Source organism: Leptonychotes weddellii, chromosome 4, assembly GCF_054177405.1.
Source record: "Leptonychotes weddellii isolate Sample4059 chromosome 4, ASM5417740v2, whole genome shotgun sequence".
In the NCBI taxonomy this organism is placed as follows: domain Eukaryota; kingdom Metazoa; phylum Chordata; class Mammalia; order Carnivora; family Phocidae; genus Leptonychotes; species Leptonychotes weddellii.
The window spans coordinates 143,442,486-143,466,105 of record NC_138372.1 but is presented as its reverse complement, the minus strand read 5'-3'; the positions used below and the strand labels follow the sequence as shown (position 1 = coordinate 143,466,105).

Sequence of the window (23,620 nt, the reverse complement as noted above, 5' to 3'; positions counted from 1 at the left end):
AAGGAGAGCCCTGCTCTTTGACATGTTAAAATTTTGCCCAAGATGCCAAGAGAGACCCAAGACTCCAAGAGGACCACCTGCATTTGTAATGCTCCATCCTCAAAGGATGAAACAATTTTCCTCTCCTCTTTGCCCCACCTAAATTACCAGTCCTGCATCCTCATTTCCTGTGGATACTGTGCAAGTGCTCTTGGAAGGCCTTCCCTAATTCCCTCAAGCAGCTTTGCATGACTTTTTCACTAGCAAAGTTCTACAAGGCAAGGATCGTGCCTTTTTGTCTTTGGTTTCCTGGGACCCAGCATAGTTTTGGGCACATAGCAGGTCCTCAATAAATATGTGTTTAAACGAATGAATGAACTTCTGACAATAATATCAACATTTCAATGTAGTATATAGTAAGTAAGCCTAACTTAGTCTTCTTGATTATTAGTCTCCTTTGATGGATGAGAGAAATGAATCTTGGAGAGTAGTTTGCCAGATGTTACATCATTGTCAAGGAGAGAATATGGACTCTACCAGTGTCCTTTCTCTCCTGATTTCAGTAAGGATTAGTGGTTTCCGTTAGCTCAGTGTTTTTTTGTTTCCCTTTGCTGGGACACAATTTTTTTTCTGAAAGGAGGCCTTTCATGCTCTTCCATAATGGGGAAGGAGGGAGAACGTGCAGTGGGCAAAAAAAGCAGTGGTCACAGTTCCATACATTGCTACCTGGGCCACCTACCACAGAAGTTTAGTTTTACTTGTTTTTCGTCTTGGGCTTCTGTGCAAAATCTCACTAAATTGAGTGTTCCATGACTTAAGAAAAAAAAAAAAAAACAACTATGAGGGTTCAGTGGTGAGTCTAGGAGTAAAAAGAAGAGGTTTATTCATTGTGAGGGGGAACCTTTTGGATCCTTTGGATCTTATGACATGAAGCCTTCCTACTCTACTTGCTGACACCTTAGAATCATACTTAAGCTTAAATTCAATTGGTATACACATGGGCATGTACGTACATCCACATACTCCTACACCATACATCTAGCATGTAAAGTTTATCAAAAACTGTCCTGGGGGAGAGGAGCAGAGCTAACATAAATACTCTATAATTTACCTACTTGTGTTCTCCATGACCTGTATTCCCCATGACCTGAAAGAACCCCCAAATTATTGTCAATTCCCCTAAAATATAACTTGGCTATAACAATAGAAGTTAGCTAAAAATATTAAGTGACCCTCCTTTTAGACACTTAATGATTCTGTGATATAATAAAAACAATTTTTAGGGATTTCAAATTAACATTCACACTTTCAGAATCTTTTTCACTCCATCACCCAATCCTGACACATGGCTCCAAGTTTTGACAAAGGGGACATTATAAATAAGTTTTGATCACTCCATGAATTTTAATTCATGTATAACCATAACCAGTGTTTTGAACTATGCTAGTTCAGAACATTTTGAGATGCAAATGATGTGCAGGCTATTTGAAGAACTACTGCTCCTGTTAGGGTGGAAGAAAGGTATATTATCTTAAGTCATAATCTTGAATAAATTTGCTTTTAATATTTACATAAAAGTGTGGGTTGGAGGATCCAATTCACTAGTTCAGTAGCTGACTCCTGTGTTGGTTTCATCAGGATGGCATGATTTAAACTTATACCTCTGCAAAATGATGGATTTTCCATGTGATGGAGCTTCAGGGTTGTTCTTGAATAAATGAGATCTAAAATATTAAATTCCAAATGTCAACTATCTGCTCAGTTAAACTTTAAGGTTTGGGCCTAAGGAAAAATAGTAGCCTGAGCAAGTAAGCCTGTAAGAGGCAAATTCTTATCACTATGGAAATAGCCCCATGACTTTTCAGAGGAAAGAAGCTCACATGGCATTTGGTCAGGACTATCATTAGATTTTAGTTTTATTGGAAATAGCAGAGCATGGTGAGAGGGAGAGATCACTGAGCAGAAGGGAGAAAGACTTAGGTCTTCTTGACTTAAGTGTTCCTTCCTTTGTTTTATTCTTTCCCATTTATGATCACAGATCTTCTCACAAATAGTAATGTTGTTCTATTATGGAAACTTTAGACTGATAAACCAGCACTTTTCATAGATAGCAATTTTTTAAAACATCTCATTTATCATAGCACCAGTAAGAAAAATTATTGTGTGAATTTTCCCTGGTATAATTTAGAAGCTGGTTAATAAAGTAGTTCAAATGCATTTACAGTTTGCCAGGTATATTCTAAGCACTTTAGATGTAAAAACTCACTTGTTTACTCTTTTCAGTAACTCTATGAGATGGATGTTCCCATTATCCCTATTTTAGAAAAATAACTTGCCCAAATCACATAATTAATAGATACTGAACACAAGCTTTGTAATAAAAGCAGCAACTCCAGACTGTATCTCTTAGCAGGGGGCTAAATGAGATAATTATGTTAGTGGTGACTGAAGTTGCACCACTTATAATTTCTTTAATCGGAACCTATATGAGTGACACAGGAAAGAGTTTATTATCAGAAAATTATGTAAAATTGATTCATGTTCTGATTATAAACCACCCTGCTCCTTCCTACCTTGTAATCTCATTTTCTTCTCCTGCGTTGATATAAATCATTGAAATTCTCTGAATCCTGTAAAAAGTGCTTGGAAAATGCATCTTTATGATCGTCACTCTTCCCAGTAAATTGTGCATGGTAGATATAAAATTTGGTGCTACGTTTGGATATGCTTAGCAAAAGCTTTGCTTATTGTTATGCTTGCAGAAGTTCTAGCAAGGGTATGAAACTCAAGGCAAGCTTATAAAAAATAAAACAATTTCAAATATGTAAGATCTGGGATATGGACCAATCAATAAAATTGGGCTATTTAGGCAGCTGACAAAAGCTATTAAGAGATACTCATCTTGTAAGCAGAGTAAGAGTCGCATGCATACAGAATTGATATACATTTATTTTTCTAACTGACATCATTCCCTTCCAAGAAATGATGTCTGAAAATAACTGTTATCTTTCCAAATGAGATGAAGGCAGTTTTCTAAGACTAATTTTTCAAGCAGATCAAATATGAGAATTAAATCATTTATGTATTTATTTTCTACCTTTGTAGTACTAATGGCTGTGGTTATTTTCTCTCTGAATTCCCTTCAATGCATAGTAGTAGGAAATAGGATTTTTCCTTCTATTTCATCAGTTTCTAAAACCAAAGGCTTTCTAGCCAGCTTAGTTTCATCCAAAAATTCAAACCATTAAGTCATAACTCTGCTTATTATAAAATATTAAAAATTTGTTTCTGAATTGTGAGTCCCCTAATTCTTGGAAAAGGACCATGACAAATGTGTTGAGCCTTTTTTTTTTACTTAAGGTTATGGAAAAATAATTAACATCCTCAAGCCTGATCATTCCAACTTGTATGGAGCATAAAACCATAAGAACTATGTGAATCAAATTTCCCCTTTTTGTTTGGGTTTAAATCTCTGTATTATGTTAAAAGGTATTTAATGCTTGAAAGCTTTGACCTTGCCTGGGATAGGAGCCAGTTCAATCTTTTCTTGGATAGAGTTAAGCCCAAGTCATATGATCAATAAATGCAACAGGCATAGTAAATGTAGTGGGGCTCTTGTCTCCAGGAAGGCACCACCAGATAGCACAGACCACACAATATTGGCGAATGAACTTTTCAAGTCCTTTCATGTCTCAAATCTTTTGAAACCAGCCACCTATTTTCTTAAACTTCCTTCATCTGTTAAGCATAGGCTTTTTTATTTTTCTTCTGACTAGAAATAACATGTTTTTTGGTTTTTTTTTTTTTTTTTGGCTAGAGTGAATTCAACTTCTTAGATAGATATGTAATAAAAAGAGGCATGCTCAGAGATTAACAATGTCAATATTATTATATTTATATTATATATTACTATATTAATCAAAAATATAGAAAATACATATTATATAAAATATAAATTATATAAAATACATTAATACATATTAAGCTGGTGATCTTAAGGACAATTTATTGAACTATTATATGTTTTGATTTCATACATTCCATATTATTCTTATTATAAACAATAAATTATATGCAATGGTATATATAATAGTAAACTATGCTACAATATGTAAGATATTATATGCAGAGTATATAATGCATAATGTAAATACATACTATCTCATATGTAAAATACATCTAAGAAATGAGGGTCATGGCAAAGCCTATTATGTATCAAGCACTATTCTAAAAATTCTACATGCATTGACTCATTTAGTCCTTGCAAAAACCTAAGTGATAAAGAGAACAGAGTTGGGATTTGAACACAGGTAATTTGGTACCCAAGTTCATGCCCCTAACCAATACGCCCTTCAGCTCTATTGTGACCATATTCCACAATGGCAGCTATTATTATTACTGCTGTTACTGAGTCATAATAAGAACTGTGGAGCAAATGTCCAACATCTTACCTTCTCTGCACCTCAGCTTCTAACACAATAATCCTCCTGGGGAACTTCTGCCTCCCCATGTAGCTCCGACTCTCTCTGGGCCTTTATCTAAGAAGTACTCTTAGCACATCTTAACATTCTCAAGTCACTGAATATATTTGTTTAAAAGGAAATTGGTCTTTTTCTAAAATTTGTGAATAATTTTAAAACTTTAAGTGCATAGAATTCTAATAACATAGATAATAGTAATAACAAAACTGTGAAGAATAGTTTCCTCTGCACATTACATATTGATAAATGTAGTTATTCCTTTCCCTGAGTAAGTAAGTGGACTTTATAGCTTTGCAAACACAGGTTAGCAAAGTTCCAGGCAATTAGTGTCCATTTAGAAGAAAATCTGGAAAAAAAATTCTGGATTAACCGGTCAAGGCAGGGTAAAAATTTAATTAAGAATCAAGTGGCACTAGTTACCTCTAGCAAAATGTTTCCTTGACATTTTCACTGACTCTTATTTAAGTATCTCCAGTAAAGTTCCACCTTGGCCACTTGTCTTGGATCACCACCTATGCCCTCTTCAAACTGTGCCCTCTGGGTTTTATTCTCATAGGAATCCTGCAGTCTGTCTCCTCAAGGTCACTAATGACTCCTTCATTTCAAATTTAAGTGTGTATTTTCCTCATCTTGATTTGTCTTGACTTCTCTGGAATATTTGATAAGTCGATCTCTTCCCCAAGTCAAAATCCATCCTCAGCTTTCATTGCGTTAATCAGGTTTTCCTATTTTATCTTTCCTTCTTGCTTCTCTGTTTATTCAACAAATATTCATTTAGTACCCAGTATAGGCTAGGCACTGTTCTAGGCACTGGGGACAGTGACAAATGCCTACCTAAAGGTTATTGATGTATTTTACCTCCATCAGTTCACCAAAGCCCATTTTTGGAAACTCCTCCTTCCTGCACATATACATCTCTTTCCATTTTTTCTTTACTTCTTTAAATAATCCATTTTCATGTTATCAACTATTGCTCTCAAGCAGATTACTCCCAATACAGTTTTGAATTAGATAAAAAAATAAGTGAATGAATCAATTAGAATTGAGGAGGAGGAAAGACTAGCTAGAAGTTGTGTTGAAGACAAACAGTGGGTACCGAATAGTTAAGGGATTAGTCGAGGGGGAACCTTGGGACAGAGAGTAGAATTTCAATTTATAATCTTGAAGGTGAGTCAATTCCTAGGGACAGTAAAGATATACTGATGGGTGACTGTTGTCAAAATAGAGGAAGAGCCCTCTAGAGAGCAGTTTGCCTAATTTATATGCTCACAAATAGTCATGGATCTCTTAGTTCCTTTCACTCTGAGGAAGTACATGGACAATTTGTCCTCTGAATGACAGTTGTTGCCACTGTTTTCATACCCGTTAGCTATTTGTGCTCCAAATTGAGGGCTTCAGGGAAAACGCTTGAGGTTTTGCCCTTAATCATAGCTGAGCTCTGTGCCCACCCAGCCTGTCTGCCTCTGTTGCATCATATCTACACCTTTAGCCAGCCTCCAAAATGCCTTAGTCATCAATTGCCTGGGGAATGGTGTTCTCCATAGCTGGGACCTTGAATAATCAAACTGCCACATCCATGCTACGTCAATTACAGTGATTACTCTCTAAAGATAATCCCATTACAGATATGTTTCTCTCCTTGGGTAGACTCGGGGGAAATGAATCGATTTCTAAATAAATACTATTGTTTTAGAATAATTGAAATGAGCATAAGTCTTTGAAAGCGTTGGATAACTTTCCACATGGGGAAGAAATGCTTGTTGAAGTCAAAAATACAGTATGTCATATTCTCCTATTATTGTTCATGACGAAAATTCAAGCAAATAATATGTTATCCATATGCTATGGACCAAATTTTGCCTCTAATGTAATACTGAGCCATCAAGAATAATTATTGTAGTATGTAACTGTATAGGACTTAATGTGCAATGAAATATGTAATAGCTAAATATATATGATTTTTTAAAAATTATTTTTCCAAAATCTTTATTATTATTATTATATAACCATTTCAATTAATTAAAAACTTAAGAATTCTGAGTCTTATGTTTTGGCAATAAAATGGTCTGTAATTTTAGAAACCTAGATAGCATTTTTAAAAATCGAACATACGTAAGTGCCTATTACTATTTAAGACAGAGATTTTTAAAAATAATTTTTATAATCTGAGACTAAGACAGTTTTCAGCTGACTGATTTAAATTTTTACAAGTAATTTAAGTTATATGATGGAATTTAATCAAAACAATTCTCATGTAAAACAAAATAACTGATAAGATATCTAAGTTAACATTTTTCAACATAGTAATTTTTATTCAATTTATCTATAGGCCTACCCATCCTATTTCTGTTTCGAGACATATCTGATACTTATCTCTTTAAAACAGACATAATTTTCACTTGACTTTATTTTCCCTGCATCTATCAGGTATTTTGCAATATGGATCTTAATGGAGGAGGTTGGACTGTAATACAACGTCGTGAAGATGGAAGTCTAGATTTCCAAAGAGGTTGGAAAGAATATAAAATGGTAAGATGGAAGAGTTTACATAGTTTCTGATGTTTTACCATGAGGTTATCTTCACCATACTATGTGATAAGCCCTTGTATTTTTAGGTGTTTTTCAGCTATTTTAAAAATAAAATGATACATTAGTCACATTATTTTTATTAAACACAACACACTCATAAATCATTTTCAGTAAATGATTTCCATATGTGCATCAGAAAGAAAAATATATTACCGAAATTATTTGGTGAACTGTTATGTATTATCTGGATTTGTTCCTGGTTGAATGAGGGTGGGGGAAGCTAGGACCCAGACCCAGGCTGGGTACATGAACCAGGACAAGGGAGGTGTGCTGGGCTGTGGATTATGGAGAGGTACTAATGGTGGCCTCACGCACATAGCTGGCAAGTTGTTGCTGGGTGTTGACTAAGAGCTCCTCCATGTGGCTGGGTTGGGCTTCTCTCAGTATGGTGATTCAGGGTCATCAGACTTCTTATCTGGCAGTTGACATCCCTCACGCACAAAAATCGAAGCTTCCACACCTTTTTAAGGTCTATTAGACCCAGAAATTGCACTGTATCACTTCCACTGCTTTCTTTGGTTAAAGTTACTGACAGGGCCAGTCCACATTCAAGATGATAGGAATGCACAAGGGTGTGAACTGTGAGGAATGGTTCCTTAGGGGTCTCCAAAATAATAGCAGACATCATGGTCACCGTCACTGTCATCATAGCTAAAGTTTCCAATGGTTAATATGAGCCAGCCCTGTACATAAATTCTTACTCACTTTTTTTTATATCAAACCTATTAGCTGTCTCCATTTTAAGAGGAAAGTGAGCAAGTTGGGAGATCAGCTTTTCCAAGATAATATAGTAGATGGTTTAAATAATGCATAATACAATAATCATATAGTCAATGCCTACAATATTAACTATTAAAATCAGCTGACAGGGGCACCTGGGTGGCTCAGATGGTTAAGCGTCTGCCTTCGGCTCAGGTCATGATCCTGGAGTCCCGGGATCGAGTTCCGCATCGGGCTCCCTGCTTGGCGGGGAGTCTGCTTCTCCTCCCTCTGACCCTCCTCCCTCTCCTGCTCTCTGTCTCTCGTTCTCTCTCTCTCAAATAAATAAATAAAATCTTTAAAAAAAAAAAAATCAGCTGACAGAATGTCAAGATACAATAATGGAAGAGGCTTCCATTTATGGATTTATTGTCATATTTTACATCTAATTGTTCTGGATAATTCTTGTCTTGACCAATTTTTGACAAATTCCCTTCTCAGAAGGTAAAGAAAAAGGTGAAGAGGCATGTTGTACAGTCTAAGTTCTGTCTTGATATTCTTTTAGAAAATGTGTAAAAATTGTAGTTAATCAGCATCACAGTTTATACACTAGTAAGCTCATAGTTGGCCAAATGACAGTTAAAATGATTTTAATAAATGAAGAGGGGGTCTCTTGTGGTGTCTCTGTGTCTACAATATTTTTTATCAGATACCCAGTTGAACACTATGAACGTAGGTTAATAAAGTTTGGAGTTATACAAAGTTGGAACCTGATGTCTTCAATAAACCATAAAATTCCGTGTAGAAAAGAAGGCTACAGCCAGCAAGATAGAATTCTACAGAGATAAATGTAGTCTTTCACCTAGACCAAAAATACACAAAATTAAGTGAGAATATAGGATAAAAGTGACAAATTAGCTTAAGAACCTGGTATTTGAAAGTCTGGATAGATTTACTTGACTATAAGCTCATTTTGTGTTGTTGGCTACTAACAATTAAGACCAGTGTATTCGGGCTACATTAATAGTTTGTGGTCTCAAGAAATGCAGAACTCATTGGTGTCTGCCATAGTCTGGTTACATCAAGAATATGCTTTAAATTCTGGTGGATTTCTAACAAATGAACTTATCCTATGAGGTACAAACAAGATGAATCAATGGGGCTCTAACTTGTAGAAAAAAAAAGGAATTAGGTATAAACCTGTCTGATGGCTATTTAAATTGACTGGTTGGAGGTAGATGTACTAGAGCTTGCTTCTCACAGTGCAGTCCAGAAACCAGCAGCACTAGCTTTGTCTGGGAGCTTATGAGAAATGCAGCATCTCAAGCTCCATCCTAGACTTCCTGAATTAGAATCTGCATTTTAACACTTCTTTAAAGAGGGAAGCTCCATAATGAATGGAAGAACATTCTAGAGAGGCAAAATTGACTGCTTATGGACAAAACTCTCTTAGGATTCTTTCCAACATGAATGGACTGTCTATTGAGTGGTGAGGACCTCTCGTCAGTGGAAAAACCCCAGTAGAAAGTAAGTCACCAGGACTGTTACAGAGAATATTGGTTCTACTCTAAGGTCTCTTTCTGCTTATGTGATTCTAAGAACATATGGGAAAAATTTAATCTAAGTTCTAAAAAAGGACATCGCATTATGTCTATATCAGCAGTTTGAGTCTTCACTCTACCGTTTACAAACGGAGTGTTTTTTGGCAAATCATTTAACCTATACCTTAACTTCCTCACTAGTTAAAAGGGGGTATTAATGATAATACCTCACCTGCCTTGCAGGGATGTTGTGAGGATTAATATAAATAAAGCATTTGGCACACTAAATTTTCAGTAACCAGTAGTTATTACCCAAGATTAAGACATCAAAGACTCCAAAATTTTTACTTAACTCTGCCAAAAATATTATTTGGCAAGCTACCTTAACTCACAATTATTTTCATCATTAAAATGGAATGCGAACAAGTCATCTGAGAATCAGACTATAGATATAGGTTCAGGCAAATCTGAAATACATTATTATTAATATCAATGATAATAGAAAAATTAATATAAAGTTATCATCGTGGTGACTTTCCAAAATGCTGCATTATTATCTGCTGCCTTGGCAAACTAGGCACAGTAAGTAAGACAGACTAACATATGAAGTACAGCATTGATTCATGTCTTATAAGTATTTACCAGATATGTATGTATTTTAAGCAATATTTTTTCATCATTTGACTGAGGCTGAATTATTCTTTAATTATAGTTTTCGGGGAATTTACCCCGCTCCCTTTTTAAAAAAAAATAGAAAGACTACCTTATTTCATTCAAACTAGAATAGTTTATCAGCTGAGTGTCCATTCTGCATGGTCAGAAAATTGAGATAAGCTCCAGAAATCTGAAATATTTTGGCAAAAATGAGTCTGCTTTTTTTTTTTAATTAAGAGAATTCATCGCATGTCACAACTTGGTTGACTTTCACCAAAACACATGGTAGAAAGTGTTTCCGTTGTTTTCCTCCAGAGCTTTTTACCTAAAGACCAAATAACCTGAGTCCAAAAAGAATGTAGGCTCCTTTATGCTCATTCTTATCAGTCACTCCCACTTCTGTTCCCTGCTTCAGAACTGGCTGCTAAGGTGCGCATCCTTCGGGAAAACACGAACAGAGTTCTTGGCAGGCACCATTTCCTCCCCAATCTTCACTCATCTACTGGTGCACACGAAGATGCTTCACCTCTTTCTTGAGCCCTGAGTCCAGAAATAAAATTTCACCCCTCCTTCCTTTCTGCCTTTCTTCTCTCCTTCTCTTCATTCCGGTTGATATCTATGGGCTGCCTCTTTCCTCATAAGGTTTCCAGAACAGTATGTTAAGATTATCAACACATAAATTACAAATACATATTGTAATTTATTATGTTTAAATCTCTCTGAACATGGAAGATTTGCAATGTATTTGGTTCTTAACATTGGCTTTAAGCCTACAAAAGTCTTTTACCTGAGCTTTGTTTTCACTTAACCTTCCTTAAGAGGGGATTCAGCAAAATCTGGTTTATGGATTTGTAAAGATGTTTGCAGAGGGAAGTCTGCAGTGGGCCTTTTTAATGAGGCACTTAGGGAACCATATTAACTCTTTCAAGCCATGAGGATACCATTTAGTGGCTTCCAGCAATAACACTTATCAGCAGTACTTTTGCATATATGAAGCCAAATCCAGTTAGAAGTTCCAAATAGTACCCTAGTGGCCTAACTTTATAGAAGGTGGTGACTAATACCCTGGAGACAACCTGACTTTGTATTGAAAACAGTTACCCCCATAAACAGAGCTTCCTATTGACACAAATATTTCAGTCTGAGCACCATACCTTCTGGGAGTTCTTAGTTTCTGGAAAGAAATTGAGAGCATATTTTGAACTGCTTTTTAACATCTTCACATTAAAAAGAGAAAAATATATAAGAAATTTAAAATGTTGAAATAAATCATCCTTTTGATCTTTCTTGGGCTGAGTGTCTCAGCAGTTAGAGGAGATACATGATTCAGTTGTGTATTAAAGCACCTCTGAAAAGCCACAGATCAGTAACCCTGCTTCATATCTGTTTTCTCTAATCGTTTATATGAAAAAAGATGAAACCCATAGAATACATTAACTGTGTCTGGTTTCAATTGTGTTTCAGCTATAGAAAGTCAACACTTCCTATGAGCATTATCAGACCAAAAATAATAATAATAATAATAATAATAATAAAGCAACAAAGTATCAGAGACAATTACCTTATTAACTTGGAAACATACAACCAAAACTGAATATTTCTGCAGGTCTTGGCAAAAACTAATGACTATCGATCTTTCTTCTGTGTGCATTTTTTATTAATAATATATGGGTTTTAGGGCCAACTTTAAGTCAGCATTAGTCTAGGTTAAGTTCCAGTGTCTTTTTTTGCCTTTTATTAAAGAGCTAAAGGAGAAGATTACCAATCTGTCTGAATTATGGTATCAAAATTTTGCATATGATTGTGATTGAAGTAACTAATTATAATAGTTTTCATGGAAGGATATGACCTAGCATCGTTGGATTTTTTTATAGAAAAGAAGAAATTCTAGTTTTATTACTATTTTTTATCATTTTGGTAGACACTTGCTGCTTTTTTTAGCATCACCACTGAATTTTGTATAAGCTTTTATTTTTATTCATGTAGATATTACAGGCCTTTTGGAATAAAATAGAGACCTATGGTAAGCTGTTATGTGTGCAGTAAGGTATGACCTGTTTTTTTTAGGGGATGTGGCCATCTCTGCATTTCAGGCATCAATATACATTTTTTTCAAGGACAGTCCCATAATATATAATCAAAACGTGTCTTATTAACATGGAACTTCATATGAAGATAAGATTTTATGCTTCTCTCTTTCCTGTGCGCCACTCAGATAATTTGATCTGGTTTATATATTTTTCCTTATTTGCATGCAGAATAGCTATTCTGCATCATAATTATATGATTCTTCACCTGTGGTACACAGCACACTCACCCATGGAACCTTTCAAATGTATGTATCTTTAAGCGCACCCCAGACATACGGAGCCAAACTTCCGTGTGGGAACCAAGTCATCTATATTTTTAAAAAGCTCCACAACTGTTTCTGATATGCAGTCCTGGTTGAAAGCAAATGTCAAAACTATCAATTTATTGGCATGCGTGTAAGATCTCAAAAATTACCTCTTTTGTAGATCTAAAACTTATGAGATATAGAGAGAAAGAGATTAAAAGAAATAGGACCAAGGGAGAGTTGGAGGACACAGCTTCTCCCTGGCCTTAGGAAGCAGAAGCAAGAATAAAAAGTAGTCTATGCATTGGTTTATGGCACAGTTTAGCCCCCGTGTCAACCAGTTGATTTTAATTTGTTATTTAATAATTAACTTCTTGGATTAAAATGACAGTGCTCATTTATGTAAACCAACACTCAATTTGTCATAAGAATACATTAGTTCCTAGCATCTGAAAGCCTTTTAAATAATTGTTTCAGTATCCCCTTACTAATTTTCAGGCTAAGACATGATCCTGGACTATTTTTGTTCCCTTTCTCATACAGAGTAGAAAGAAACCTACTTCTCCTCAAATAGTTCACAGTCTGGTGGGAGAGAGGCAAGTAAACAGAAAATTACTATGTATTTGTGATATATCCTTTAACTATAATAACAACGAGAATTTTGTTGTTCTCCTGTATCAGCATTGAGCTAAACACTTTAGGTATCTTATTTCTTTCTCACAACACTATATATGGAAATGACATTTTTAATCCCTGTTTTGCAGATAAGGAAACTGAGGCTAAGAAGTAGTATCGGAGGTTCCACAGCAAATATGGGGCAGAGCAAGGCTTCAAGTTGGAGCAGAGATAGGGAGTAGAAGTTATTTAATCAAAGCTAAGCCTTTGTTCCTAGGCATCGCATTGGTAGTGTGCCTGATAAGCTATCCAAGAGACAGTTTACTAATGTGGGAGCCCATTTTCCCTTCTTTGACTTATTTTTCATCTCTGTGATAAAACAGTTGTTTCTGCATGGCTGCACTTAGCTTTTAGAAAGCTTCCTCTACCCTGTCTCTCTAACAGCCATTTCAATTCATTGTAGCCCAACATTTTGTTCCCACAATAGAGCATGTTTAGACAGTTTTTCTGGGAAGGTGCATGAAATAGAATTTTTATTTCTAAAATCAAATTTTGTTGCTCTCTTTTCAGTTGCTCCCTCCTCTCTTTTCACTCAGAAAAAACAAACTGTTTAGGAAGGGATGTTACTCTCTATGTAGAGGGAGGAGAAGCCTGCATGCCAAGCTGGGGACCGAGGCTCCCATAGGAATGACATGAAAGCTTATCCATTTCTGAGGCTCACTGGAGATCACTGCCCTTGTCCCTGGGGAAGCTGGACAGTTTTATCCATGCAGAGCTTTCAGCAGCACGGAAATAATGTGGCCTAGAACTTAACACTTCATCATTCCCAGCTTCCTTATTCACATTTAGTATGGTTGCTGACTCCCTTCTAACTACGCACAAGAGGGAATCCTCCAGTGGCTAGAGGGAGAGTTTGACACGTCTGAGCTGAGAAGATAATGCAAGGAAAATCCCAGCAGTCTTCTTTTTCTTCCCAGTGGCTGCTGCAACTGAGAATGTGCTAATTCTTTGACTTTCAGTGCCCTGTAACTTTCTGTTTTGCTTATTCACTGGAGAAGGTAAGCTTCACTCTCCTTCCTGTTTTGTAGCACCGCTGCCACGAAAATGTGTAAAATTCTTAGCACATCCTAAGTTGCTCTAATATTCCCTGCCACTGTGGAACTTTGGCAAAGTATGACTTGTGCATCTTAGGAACAGAGAAGCAAGGGAACACTGGAACACTGACTTCTATGGATCCCATAGCTTTGCTCTGAACTACAGGTAGATGGTCTTCAGGGGAGCATATGCCCAGTGCAATCTGAATGAAGTGTTTGAGTTAATTAAAAACTAAGTTAAACTGGGGAATAACTTTAAAAGTTTGCTTACATATGCTAATGCATTCCATTTTAACTTTAAGTGTACAATTATATTTTCATTTACCTATTTTTTAAAATGTAGGGCCAAAGCCTGGAATTCTGGGTCAGTGGTTCTTTCCTAGAACTTTCCCATAATTAAATGCATCAAATTTCTACCTTCTGTTGTTTGTTTTTTTTTAAACTAGAGCAAGTAAGACACATGCAAAGCAATGTAAGTTAAAATCCTCTAATGTTTTATGATTTTTCTAGTCTCTTAGAGTTGCTGCAACAAACATAATTCAAAAGCATTTTTTTAGTGATTTGCTTTTATTGAGCAAACCTAATGTTTAAGTTTTATCAAAACAAAACAGAACAAAACAAATGACTCTTTTTCCCACTAATATTTAAATTATTTACATAAAACTGTGAGTCTTACCATTACAATAACAGAGCTGGTGTAAACGGTTTGGTGACCCAAAACAATGGACATTTAGTAAGTAACTCAGTTGGCAGAGACAGTAGTATACAAATGTATTAAATGCATTTAATTTACTTTGGGCATCAATATATTTTATTTTATTTTTTTTTAAGATTTTTTATTTATTTGACAGAGAGAGAGCACAAGCAGGGGGAGTGGCAGGCAGAGGGAGAGGGAGAAGCAGGCTCCTGCTGAGCAGGGAACCTGATGTGGGGCTCGATCCCAGGACCCTGGGATCATGACCCAAGCTGAAGGCAGTTGCTTAACCAACTGAGCCATCCAGGATCCCCATCATCAATATATTTTAAAGAAGGAGGGGAGAACACTGTTTCATGTTTAGGTTTGTTAAAGGGGAAAGCAGTTAAGAATACTTCTACTGTAGGGGTACCTGGGTGGCTTAGTCAGTTAGGTATCTGACTCTTGTTTTTGGCTCAGGTCAGGATCTCAGGGTCCTGGGATCGAACCCCTCACTGGGCTCCATGCTGATCATGAAATTTGCTTGAGATTCTCTCCCTTGTCCTCTGCCCCTCCCCTCGTTCTCTCTCTCTAAAATTAAATAAATGAAATCTTTTTAAAAAAGAATACTTCTACTGTGGTTATAATTCTATAAAGTTGATATACGTTAAATTAAAAAAACAGTTTCTAAATTCCATCATCTGTGTTGAGAAAAGGAGGATTGCTTTGGCTATCTTAGTACTACCCCCATACTTCTTAATATGGATAAAGTAAAATCTTTATAAATGAATACCTCAATTAACAGAATCAGTTTCTTTCTGAAATGTCAGAGTATCTCCTGCGGCGCTGGAGGTGTGCCTTCCAAATATTAAGGTACACAGGGACAAACAGGGAGCTTGTTTGGATGCAATGGAGCTGGTTCTCAAATATTTTGATTCAGTGTGAAGCCAGGATTTTTCTTTTTTCAACCAGAGCTCCAGTGATTATGATTCAGTGGGCACCTTAAAAAACACCTCCCTGAGACTCAGCCAAATTACTTATGACATGAATTATGTTTTAAGGTTACTTCTCTGAATGTCATTATAAAGTGCTATAGTATTTTCCTTCCTCCCTTCCTTCCTCCCTCCCTCCCTTCCTTCCTTTCTTCCTTTGAACGTCAGTGAAGCATATGGAGTACCAGTGCATGCCAACATTCCACTAGTCACAAATACAGCACAGCTTCTGTCCTCAAGGAGCTCACAGTTTGGTCAGTAAGACAAACATGTAGTTCAAGAATTACACTCAACTTCAAGCATTACCAAGGAATACTTTTGGGGATTCAGAAACTGAATACCCAAATCTAGAATGCCAGCAGTTTCTTAGCGTTCCTTATTTTCCTATCACTAACATAACCAACATTAAGAGTTGGTTTTCCTTTGGGGACCACTTCCCCCCCCACCCCCCCGCAAAGAAACAGTTTTTGAACACTTAACAACCATGATTGGGCTTTGCCTGCAGAGAACAAGAACCACGTTAAGATTCAGGTGCAGAGAAGTCAGCGAGGTTCACTCACTAGCTCTTATGTGTCAACCTGCCTCAAAACCCAAATCCATGCCAGTGAAACATTTAAGTGACTCTAGTCCTGGATTTGCAGGTTTGCTTATTAATATTTAAAAATGAAAATATTAAAGTTAGAAAAGTCAAGGGTCTAGTAATATGTTTAAGTTATTATCTAAGCATAATTTGACTCCCAAATAATAATAGTAATAGCAACAACAACAGAAACAATGATATTGTTAAATAATTTATCTGACAATATTCATTGAAAGTGTATAAATTATGTTTAAAATATTCTGTTAACTAGTATTTTAGAAACATTTTCAAAAGCAAGCTGTGACTAAGTGTTTACTGGTCAAACCTATTAACCGGATTCATTTAATCTGAAATCATCTTACCTACACAGATTTGAATATCAGCCTTTTACTGTAATAAGAATTCGACGCAGGGCTCAATGGAGGGAAACATAGCAGAAAAGTATTGAGTCAGTAATCGGAAAAAAGTGTGTAAAAATGTGAAAAATGACCTTTACTATTAAAGAAGTTTTTCTTATTATTTAGAACGTAGTTAATACTGAACCTGATAAGAGGTTTTCTCTAAAATAACAACCACATCTCTATCTCCTTTTGTAGGGGTTTGGAAATCCCTCTGGCGAATATTGGCTGGGGAATGAGTTTATTTTTGCCATAACCAGTCAGAGGCAGTACACACTAAGAATCGAGTTAATGGACTGGGAAGGAAACCGAGCCTATTCACAATATGACAGATTCCACATAGGAAACGAAAAGCAAAACTACAGGTAAGTCCTCCTTCCATGTAGGGCTCAACTGCCTTGGGCCTTGTCACCTACTAGTTACAGTGGAAAAGTGTGAAAGACAAAAATGATGCAAATCATGCTTCAAAATGAAAATTAGGTTGTCTAGGCCTATGGTAGTTATAATAAAAAAACTCAGTAAATACTTCTAAACAGCGTTAAATTTCAGTTTTCACAGATGGATTGTTTTGGTGTTGGCTGAGATTCTAGAGGATGAGGAATTGAGTCCAGCACAGTATTACTGTTGTCGTAGTTCTTACTGTTATTACTGTGATGAGATCAGTGCCGTGAATTCATACATACAAAATTGATGACAGAGAATTGACTCAGACTCAGTGGCTTGAAATAAGTACACGTCTATCAAAAGATTTTCTACTTACACTTTATTTACCTTTATTAAATTATTATTTTTTCACATTATTTATAAAAGTGACAAAGGAGAGGTAAAATGTTATGTTTTTATATGACTTACATAAAAGATAAGGTGGGGCATAATTTAGAAATTTTTGGCAAATGTGAAAGCAAAAATAAATTCAAATAATGGTATCAATATACACAATACATCATTGTAGATGTACAAACAGACAAACTATACACTTTCCTATTAACATCTCTGATTTTTTTTTCAATGGACAGCTTGTACACTAGAAAAAAACTAAGCAAATAATGCAGTATCGTAAATTCATTCCCCAAACCCTTATTGTGTTACTTCTGTGTTCCAGGAACCCTACTAGGCACTGCTAATTTTCCAGTGGGTGATGAGATCTCTAGTCTCCCAGACTGCACAGTACAGCTTTGTAACTAACTAGGTCACTAAATACTGGCTGGCATTCCTTGAGAACAGGGAATATATTTCTGTTACTTTTATATCACTACCCATTAATGCAATACTTGGTACATAGCAGGTCCTTAATAATTGTGTGTGACTGAGTTTCATAATCAGTAAATTAATGTTGCAGTGATTTCTAACTCTCTGTATTGTAACTACTCTACATAAGTTTTGGATTGTGTACATTAAAGCATTGGTACATAGCTTCAAGCAAAATGCAGTGACAGCAACCAAAGCCTTCTATTCTTTTTCCAACCTGTGTGGACATCTTGTAGCTCAACGATTTCTGCTGCTTATATCTTTTTGAGACATACTATTCTTGTAGAGTTTGAATCTACAACTTTTTCATGACCACATCTCATTTTAATGGATTATGCATGGGATTGGATCCTTGGAGACATATCTTGACAAACAGTGATGATGTCACCACAACAGAGGGATGAGAAATGGATCCAAAGGGTTTTCATCGCCTTGTGAGAGGGTAGTGAGGGTGTACATAATGGCAACTCAAGAAACCAAAGAAGAGACATTTATAACATGCAATGGAGTGTAAGAAGAAATATTTCCAAGGAGGTCAATATTTGGGGAGTTTTATAACAAGAGAAACCACTGTAAAACATCAGGGGTACTCTTATGTAAATGTTTTAACCTGAAACTTGAAACTCTATGAAACTTGGCTAATGTCAGACAGCCTGACAATAGGACTAGCAAATAATTAGTCTAGTCTTTTTCTAGGCTCCTGAAGAATTTGCTTTGGTTCTTTTCCAAAATCTCTCTCAGTTCTTAGTAGGTAGATAGGTGTGTGTGTCTGTGTGTGCCTGAGTGTGCACACGCGTATGTGTTTGTGAGGCTGTGGTGGTATGAAGACAAAGAGTGCACGGACTGGTTTAGGAAGATTGTGAGAATCCAAAGTAGGCTTTAGGGTGTGTGGTGTGAATGTCATTCTGGCATCTGCTTGAGGAAGGAGCACTTACTTCCTCTTAGAATGCCCCACTGCCCACATTGAGCATTTCCCATTCCTTCGCTGTATGATTCTGACCTTCACCCACCTAATGCAGATCTATGATTGATAAGCAAGTCTTCCCAGATAGAGCGAGGCACACACTCTGGGATCCCAATTTTTCTTTCTTGAGACAACTATGAACCTAGAGACTCAGGATTGTAAATCCAGAAGGCACTTAATACTTTAATTTCCAATCCTCTGGGTTGTCAAGAAAAGAAAGTTGAGATCCAGAAATATGCAACATTGTTCCCAAGGAAGGAGAAAGACTTAAATAGGGAATGTTTGACTCCTACCTAGTTTGGTGTGGTTTCTATTCTGTAATGCTGCTGTAATAAATTTGATAGCTCTGGCCCTGTCTCCTGCCAGGACCCAGCAGAAAATAGGTGTGTAATCATCACCTTCTTATGCAATTAAGTGTAAGATTCATGTTGGCATCAAATGGGAAGTTAGAACTCATTTAAACATAATGTCTATTCTGGTGAGAGCTTACTGAAAATAAGCACACTGTAAAATGGTCTTATTTACTCTTTCAAAGAAAATCAATCAGAAGCTTGAAAAGGGTGTTTACCCTTGTGACTTCCCTCTCCACCTGTATCATCACTCACTCAAGCCAGGAACACCAAGCATGGCCTGAGTTAGAGCTCCAGATGTCCAACTTTGCTGCTGCTTTCCCCCCACTTATTTCTCTTCCTTCTGAATTAGAAAGGAATGTCTCATTGTGATAATTCGTTAAAAGAATTAGTAGTAGCATTTGTATAGTGTCTTATAATTTACGAAATGGTTTTTAACACTTTAGACATTCAGTCTTCACAATGAATTTTTGAGGTAGGTATTACTAGACACATTTAAAGAAACTGAGGCTTTGGTCAACTCACCTGCTCAAACTCAAGTAAATTTCAACTAAAAATGGAGCTATGGAATTCATGTTAGATTTTAGGTTTTTGTTTTATGTTTTTAAATTTTCTATATTTTCTCCTCTCCCAAATTAAATTCAGATGGTTTTTTGAGAGTTTTTTTTTTTAAGTATTCTGTCTTAACAGAAATTTTATTTTGGAAACCCTTATAATAGCTGTGATCATAATGTATAAATCTAATTTTAAAAAATCTTTCTCATGCTCTGGACATATACTGATAAAAGTAAGTGTTGTTGAATGGATAGATAAGCTTACAATGTACATAGAATACACATATTTTCCTTTTATCCTCTAAGGAAACCCCAAATGATCTTCTCAGAAAACAAAATCTATGGAACCCAGGAGAATATAAATAAGAAAAAAATAATGTGAGAATGTCATGATAAAAAAATCATGTAAAATAATACAAGTTTAATGTGAAATTATTAAATACTTCCTCTAGAGAGGTAGTATTATTCAGGTCTTCATCATCTAACACCCAAACTATTGTACAGCTTTCCTGCCTCCAGTCTTGATGATCTCAAATATATCACCCACACTGTTGTTGGGATGGTTTTTCTAAAAGATAATCTGACTTTGGTCTCCACCCTCATTCATATATTTCAACAATGTTCAAATATCTGTAGGTTAGGGGAGCCTCGGTGGCTCAGTCAGTTAAGCATCCAACTCTTGATTTTGGCTCAGGTCATGATCTCAGGGTCATGAGATTGAGCCCCGCGTGCGTGTGGAGCCTGCTTAAGATTCTCTCTCTCCCTCTCCCTCTGGCCCTCCTCCCCAAATCACACTCTCTCGCTCTTAAAAAAAAAAAAAAAATCTATAGATTAAAGTCTGTCACTTTAAAGTCTTTATGACCTGGCCCTACTTACTTGTTCAGATATCACTAATATACTCTCCCACAACTTCACCTAACCAGATACCTCCTCATCATTATGTTCTAGAAACTACTTGCAGTTTCTCTAAGCCTTCTGTATCTTTGTTTATGTTATATCTGTACCCCTGCACATAAACTCAACTTTGGATACATCTTCTAAATCTTTAAGATTTTCCTTTACTCCAGGATGTTTTCCCCAATACCTATTATGGTATGTGTTGTGATGTCACATAAACTCACCCACAGTGTCCCTTCAGAACAATAGCCCTCCTTCTCTCACCTTCTGGGAATGTTGCTGGTTTACAGTTTGTAGCCAGGGTCCCCTGCCTAGGCATTGCCTGTGGCTGAAGAAAGTCACATCACCCAAGATCATTCTTCCTTCCTGCAGACAGATTGTATCCAATGACTAGTCAATATAGGAGTGTATAAAGGACCCCTTGCCCCAGTTTGGGACAATTCTGAAGGGCCATCCCAGGTCCAGAATTCAACTTGGTATTAGCTGAGTTCTTTACTGTAACTGTGTGTGAATCCATCCTCTCTCTGTTCAGTACTGCTCTCATCACTCTGCCATAGGGATTGATCCTGAGAGCCCTCCCCTATAAATCTCCCTATACTGATTTCCCAGAGAAAAGCATCACCCTCACTCTCAGGCTGGTTTGGATGTTTTATGCTCCCATAGATCCATAACAGTCTGTGGATAACTATCCAGTATTCACATTTTAAGTCATTAATAAGTATTTATTAAATAACTGTGTGTGTTGCCCTTTTCTACTATTTCTAAGCTTCTCAAGTATATGAACCATTTTTTATCAAAATTCAAGATATATACCTAAGTTAGCCAAAATATTAAGTAATAGTTAATAGCTAATATTCAGTGAGCACATGTATGCACCAGATACCTTGTTTTCACATGAGAAAACAGGCATGATACAAGGTCACAGGTACTAATATGAGTAGAAGTTATTTGAGCTTTGATCTCATAACTGCCCATCACATGACCATCCCTCAATAAAGGGAAATCCAGAAGTTACTTTCTAGAATTAAATACACTCAAAGCACATATTCTAACAGATAAAATTTGTTTCTTCTGATCCTATTTCTGTCTTTAATAATTTGAATGTCCATGGGCATTATCTTATCTCTCTTGTTCTCAATTTTCTGTCCTATAAATTAAGTATTTGTAAAGTTCTTTACAGATCAAAAATTATTTTCTAGAATAGAATTACCTTTATGTATATACTCCTTTTTATTTAATGCCCCTTTGTTTCTTTGATAGGTGATTAAATTTTGATCTCTCTAATAAACACTTCAGTAAGAGGAAATATCAATCCCCTGGGAACATCAGTTTAGGGCTTACAGTGACCTTTTACTTCTCATGAAAACTTTGGGGGTCCCAATACTCAGAGTTAAAAAGCAAATACACAACCACCACCACCTCAACAAATGCTTTAAAAATAACAGATTAATTGTGGGTTTGAGGAGATGCTATGATCTACTGGAAAGTGCTTTGGAATAGGAATCCGAAGCTATTAAATAGTAGTGTGTCTTCAATATCCATAAAACCAAGTTGGTTGTATCAGTGTTCAGAAGAACAGAGCCATGATCAGCACTATGGACATAAGACATTTGTTATGCAGATTACACCTTACACAACTGTGAGATGAACTGGGGAAGTAAAGATCTGGAAGGTGAAGGTAGAAAATCAAAAGAAGGTGGAAAATCAACCACCATGCTTGAAACCCAGCATGGTGGTAGACCAGTGGGAGCTTGCAGGGAAATCCAAGAAACCAAGCTTGTCCAGCCACCAGAGGAGGACCACAAAGTGGGGGGCCTAAGGAAAGATGTTACTTCAGTGTAGCTATGTTACCAATCAAGCATCTGGTGGTGGGTCTGGAGCCATTGACAGCATGGGAAGGCAAGCTGGATGCAGAGTGGGAAAGGACAAGCTGGGAACTGCCATGTCTACTGATGGTCTGAGTCGGGCCACTGCTTCACTTCCACCTTCCAGATCTCACACAAAGTCCTCTTTTGACCAACTCTAACTTGGAACCATATAAGGAAGGAAATTCTGGGGAACATAGTTCCCAGATTAACCAAGTTGACAGTAGCACAACCTAGCTATACCTTGGGCAAATCACCTATTACTTTTTTTTTTAATTTTTTAAATTTTATTTTATTATGTTATGTTAGTCACCATACATTACATCATTAGTTTTTGATGTAGTGTTCCATGATTCCTTGTTTGCGTATAACACCCAGTGCTCCATTCAGTATGTGCCCTCCTTAATGCCCATCACCGGGCTAACCCATTCCCCCATACCCCTCCCCTCTAAAACCCTCAGTTTGTTTCCCAGAGTCCATAGTCTCTCATGGTTTGTCTCCTCCTCTGATTTCCCCCCTTCATTTTTCCCTTCCTAACTATTACTTTTATACCTCAGTTTTCTCATCTTTAAGTGGGAATAATGCCCTCTCTTCTATTATCCTCACCATTTAGTTATAAGGATCCAATCAGAAAGAGTATGTAAACATACTTTGTATTGGACAAATTTAAATACCACGCAACTATGAAAAATATTTATTTATTTATTTATTTATTTATTTATTTACTATGTTATGTTAGTCACCGTACAGTATGTCATTAGTTTTTGATGTAGTGTTCCATGATTCATTGTTTGCGTATAACACCCAGTACTCCATGCAATACGTGCCGGACTAACCTATCCCCCCTCTAAAACCCTGTTTGTTTCTCGGAGTCCATAGACTCTCATGGTTCATCTCACCCTCTGATTTCCCCCCCTTCATTTTTCCCTTCCTTCTTCTAATGCCCTCCATGCTATTCCTTATGTTCCACAAATAAGTGAAACCATATGATAATTGACTTTCTTTGCTTGACTTATTTCACTTAGCATAATCTCCTCTAGTTCCATCCATGTTGATTCAAAAGTTGGATATTCATCCTTTCTGATGGTTGAGTAATATTCCATTGTATATAT

General features: G+C 36.4%; 1 protein-coding gene across 3 annotated transcripts in view; it reads left to right on the top strand.

Annotated features, from left to right (window-relative positions):
- The window catches only part of ANGPT1 (angiopoietin 1), a 244,865-nt gene that overhangs the window by 192,991 nt on the left and 28,254 nt on the right, over positions 1 to 23,620 (top strand). For all 3 annotated transcript variants that reach the window (XM_081816399.1, XM_081816398.1, XM_081816400.1), the window contains 2 exons: positions 6,888 to 6,989; positions 16,829 to 16,995. In XM_081816399.1, coding sequence (XP_081672525.1) covers positions 6,888 to 6,989; positions 16,829 to 16,995 — 269 coding nt within the window. The remainder of the gene's footprint in view (positions 1 to 6,887; positions 6,990 to 16,828; positions 16,996 to 23,620) is intronic.